Source organism: Carlito syrichta, unplaced genomic scaffold (assembly GCF_000164805.1).
Source record: "Carlito syrichta isolate Samal-C Ts95f unplaced genomic scaffold, Tarsius_syrichta-2.0.1 Scaffold274468, whole genome shotgun sequence".
Taxonomy (NCBI): Eukaryota; Metazoa; Chordata; class Mammalia; order Primates; family Tarsiidae; genus Carlito; species Carlito syrichta.
Genome location: NW_007218564.1, coordinates 148,132 through 153,302, shown reverse-complemented (window position 1 = coordinate 153,302; position 5,171 = coordinate 148,132). Strand labels below are relative to the sequence as shown.

The following is a 5,171-nucleotide window of genomic DNA, read 5'->3' as shown; positions in this document are numbered from 1 at the left end:
CTAGAGACAGAGGTCTCAGTGACTTCTGTGCATCCTCACTACAAGGTCTGCAGAAAGATGAGATGCCATGATAGTAACTCTGTGTGCCTTCCACCTTCATGCTTTAAAAAACTAACAATAACAGAAGACATAAACATTAATTCTTGAAACTGGCTAATGAAAGTCTTTTGAAAGTCTTGTCCCCTCTACCCCAACCCCTCAGCTCCAAAAAAGCAGGCAAAACATGGCATATTTTATTTTATTTTTTTCCTGATTAGTTATCGTGTTTGGTTTTCCTGCTGTGCTTAAGGTTCTGTCAAGGGCTTCATATGATCAAAAATTGTCGAAACAAAAAATAAACAAATAAGCTGGGCATGGTGGCACATGCCTGTAGTTCCAGCTACTCAGGAGGCTGAGTCAGGAAGATCACTAGAACCCAGGAGGTTGAGGCTGTGGTGAGCTGTGACTGTGCCACTGCTTTCCAGCCTGGGTGACAAAGTAAGTCCTGATTAAAAAAAAAAATGTTGAAATAAAACTGAGTTCTCTTCAGTGTGTGTGTTTTTTGTTTTTAACAAACACTAGTTTTCTCTTAGAGAAAAACTATTCTCACTGTACCAAATAGGATTTTGGAGAGGTGCAAGAAAACTAAGAAAATTGTCAAAAGTGTCACATGATGACTCAAAGTGACACTCTGGGGGTATACTGCATAGGCCAAAATTTGATCAATTGAATTTTTTCATAGCTTTTTTACAAAAATCTTAAATACAAGTAAATATGTAAACACTGTGCTCTCAGAGAGCAAGTACTTAGGCATGTCACATCATATCCCTTTTGGGGAGACAAATTCAAGTGAAATATTACCGATCAGTTTCAAAACCATCCGCCGGAAGTGCTTTCAGGTTGAGGAGCAAACACCACCTTGCACATATCAGAGTTCTCTTGATGGAGCGGGAATTCACATCCTGCTACTTGGCGTTCTTTTCTCTTCAGAGAGACATAACCTTTGCCTGTAGACAGCCTTTCATACTTTGTCTCAAATTGCCTATACAACAACAGCAACAATAACAAAATTATACACACAGTTAAGTCAGCCCATACTTGTTCTAGCCCAGTTACTGAATGTGCACTTGCAACTTCAGTTCCAAAGCAATTTGAGAAAGGATATGACTGCCAAAGACAACCCCAGAGGGGGGAGATTTTCTTCTTTCCATTTTTTTTTTATTTCAGCAGATACACTTCAAATGCTTGAGATATGAGAGTCCTGCCATACATTTTTCTGAAATGAAAGACTGAATTCCTTTCATCTCTTCGGAGATGCTGTTAAGCTTTGCAGGCCTCACTATGTCTCCCACCCCTCATTCCAGAAGCCCCACCTTGGGAGCACTCCCTTTGTGAGTAACTAGCCAGTCCAACTAGACTTAAGTGGAGAATGCTGACAGGGAAGGCTTCCAAAAGCCTGGCACAAGTGAAATGTGGAACCAGCCCAGTTAGCAATGTGGCCGGGTTCGTGGTCACTGCATTTCACCCACTGGAAGGTTGATTTTTCAACATACATTTATGGAGGTTTCTTCTAGACATAGGTTAGTGTAAGTTGGTGACAGCTTAGTATCTAACTATAACCCAGAATGTTTTATTCTTTGAAAATATAACCTACTTATATTTGCATCATTTATATCATTAATGTATTTCTTAAATGAATCATGAAATGTCAGTAAAAAAGGTGTTCCAACTCTGGCCTACTTATCAAAGGCGATAATGTAAGATGGGGCTTGCTGTTTCAAGTATACAAATGATCTTCATGGTTAGACAGTGCATGCCGATTACTATAAGTTAGTGCTACTTAGACCCAAAACATTCTAGCTCCATGTAATGGCACTGTTACAAATAAAGGTTACAAGATTCAAATGACACCACATTAATGAGAATCAAGCTCTAGAGTGGAAGAGAGGTCAGGAAAGTTATATGTCTATTTGTGTTTTAAGACACTAAAAATTCTACTGAAACCCTTTTTTTTAAAAAAAATTAAAATCTCAAACTCTCAAGCTTGAACCAAAACTTAAATAAGAAATATACCAAGAGCACTAACTGGCACAAGTGAAATGTGGAACCAACCCCGTTAGCCATGTGGCTGGGTTGGTGGTCAATGCATTTCGACAACTGGAAGGTTGATTTTTTAAAAAAAAAAGGCATTTATGCAGCAAGGAGATCTGGAACGTCAATGTGACTCTTGACCAAATGCACTTAATGGATACCTACAGAACATTCCACTCAATGACCACAGACTATACATTCTACTCATCACCACATGGAACATACTCTAAGATCGACCACATTCTTGGCCATAAATCAAGCATAAACAAATTTCATAAGATTGAAATTCTGCCATGCACTTTCTCAGACCACAGTGGAATAAAAATAAATATATCGACACCAACAAAGTTCCCCCAAACCCACAAAGACATGGACACTAAACAGATGATGCTAAGAAACTTCTGTGTCAACATGTAAATCAAAACAGATATTAAAAGATATCTGTAAACAAATGAAAATGAAGTAACATCTTATCAAAACCTCCGGATGCCATGAAAGCAGTAGTAAGAGTGGAATTCATAATCGCTACAACACACACATGAAGAAAATGGAAAGATCACAAATTAACAGTCTAACAAGTCATCTAAGGAAGCTGGAAAAGCAAGACTACCAAAACCCTAACTTTAGAAGAATCCAGATCACCAAAATAAAAGTCCAAATCCAGGACACAGAAGACAAAAAGATAATACAAAAAAAAAAAAAAAAAAAATCAATGAAACAAAAAGCTGGGTCTTTGAAAGGATAAACAAGATCGATGCTCCCCTAGCTAGACTGATCAAGAAAAAGAGAGAAAAAATCCAAATAAACACAATCAGAAACACAAAAGATGAAATCACAACTGACTCTGAGTAAATACAAGAGATTATCAGAGACTACTATGTATACTTGTATGGAAACAAATTTAAAAATCTAAAGGAAATGGAGGACTTTCTGATATCACACAACCTCCCCAGGTTGAAACAAGAAGAAATTGAGACCCTAATTAGACCAATAACAATCAAGGAAATTGACCATGTCATAAAAAAAACAACCTACAAAAAAAAAAGCCCTGGACTAGCAGAATTCTACATAACATACAAGGAGGAACTGATACCAATCCTACTAAAAATATTCTAGGTGATTGAGAAACATGGAACTCTCCCCAAATCATTTTATGAAGCTAATAGCACATTGATACCCAAGCCAGGTAAAGATCCAATGAAGAAAGAGAACTACAGGCCAATATCCTTGATTAACATAGATGCTAAAATTCTCAACAAGATCCTGCAAACCAGATTCAACAACGCATCTCAAAAATTGTCCACCATGACCAAGTAGACTTCATCCCTGGAGTGTAAGACTGGTTCAACATTTGTAAGACCTTAAACGTAATCCAATGCATCAACAGACGTAAAAACAAAAACCACATGATTATATCATTAGATGCAGAAAAGCTTTTGATAAAATCCAGTACCCCTTCTTGATAAAAACCCTTAAACATCTAGGCATAGATGGAACATACTTCAAAATAGTAAGAGCCATCTATGAGAAACCCCCAGCCAGCATACTGCTAAACAGACAGAAATTGGAACAATTTCCCTTGAAAACTGGAACAAGACAAGGATGCCCACTCTCACCCCTTCTGTTCAACATAGTTTTGAAAGTTCTAACTAGAGCAATCTGACAAGAGAAGGAGATCAGCAGTATCCAAATAGGAAAAGAAGAAGCCAAGTTATCCCTCTTTGCAGATGACATGATTCTATACCTTGAAAACCTAACAGAATCTGTCAAAATCCTCCTTGCACTGATAAGGGACTTTGACATAGTCTCAGTGTATAAAATAAATGTGTAAAAGACAATTACATTTCTATACTCCAATAATAAACAAACAGAAACCCAAATAAAAAGCACAATCCCATCCACAATAGACACAAAAAATACCTTGGCATCGTCCTAACCAGTGATGTAAAAGACCTTTACAATGAAAACTGCAAAACACTGCTCAAAGAAATCAGAGATGACACAAACAAGTGGAAAAATATTTCATGCTCATGGATTGGAAGAATCAATGCTGTTACAATGTCCGTTCTACCTAAGGCAATCTACAGATTTAACACAATACCCATCAAATTACCAGGAACATTCTTCTCAGACCTAGAAACAACAATACAGGAATTCATATGGAAACATAAACTACCACAAATAGCCAAAACAATCCTCAGCAAAAAAACAAAAAACAAAAAACAAAGCAGGAGGTATCACACTCCCAGACTTTAAACTTTATTATAAAGTTACAATAATCAAAACAGCCTGATATTGGTATAAGAACAGGCATATAGACCGATGGAACAGAGTTGAGATTCCAGAAGCAAAACCTCAATTTCTCAAACAATTCATCTTTGACAAAGCCTCCACCACCAACCACTGGGGAGAGGAGAATTTATTTAGTAAATGGTGCTGGGAAAACTGGCTGACCACATGCAGAAGACTAAAACAAGACCCCTACCTATCCCCATACACAAAAATCAACTCTAAATGAATCAGAGACCTAAATGTAAAACCTCAAACTATAAGAACCTTAGAAAACACAGGAGACACCCTTATGGAAATTGGAACTGGCAACCAATTCCAGATCAAAATTCCAAGTGCCTATGTCATAAGAGATAAGATAGACAAGTGGGACCTCATCAAATTGACAAACTTCTGCAAAGTCAAAGAAACCATCAAGAGAGCAGGGAGACAGCCCACAGACTGGGAAAAAATATTTGCCAACTGTATGTCTGACAAAGGCCTAACATCTAGGATCTACAAGGAACTCAAACGTGCTGAAAAGAAAAAAGCAAACAGCCCCATTACAAAGTGGGCAAAAGATATGAATAGACAGTTTTCAAAAGAAGATATACAAGCGGCCAAAAGATGCATGAAAAAATGTTCAGCTTCACTAGTCATCAAAGAAAAGCAAATTAAAACTACACTGAGATACCACCTAATTTCAGTCAGGATGGCCATCATCAATAACTCAAAAAATAACAAATGCTGGCGAGGATGTGGCAAAAAGGGAACACTTCTACACTGTTAGTGGGAGTGTAAACTAGTACAGCCTCTGTGGAAAACAGTGTGGC

The 5,171-nt window shown here is 37.5% G+C and overlaps 1 protein-coding gene across 1 annotated transcript in view; it reads right to left on the bottom strand.

Moving 5' to 3' along the window:
- Positions 1 to 289: 289 nt before the first annotated feature.
- MTTP (microsomal triglyceride transfer protein) overlaps positions 290 to 5,171 on the bottom strand; it is a 69,658-nt gene continuing 64,776 nt past the window's right edge. Inside the window, exons 19-20 of the mRNA XM_008052451.2 lie at positions 503 to 1,021; positions 290 to 321 (exon numbers count right to left, since the gene is read on the bottom strand). Coding sequence (XP_008050642.1) covers positions 850 to 1,021 — 172 coding nt within the window. The 3' untranslated portion in view covers positions 290 to 321; positions 503 to 849. The remainder of the gene's footprint in view (positions 322 to 502; positions 1,022 to 5,171) is intronic.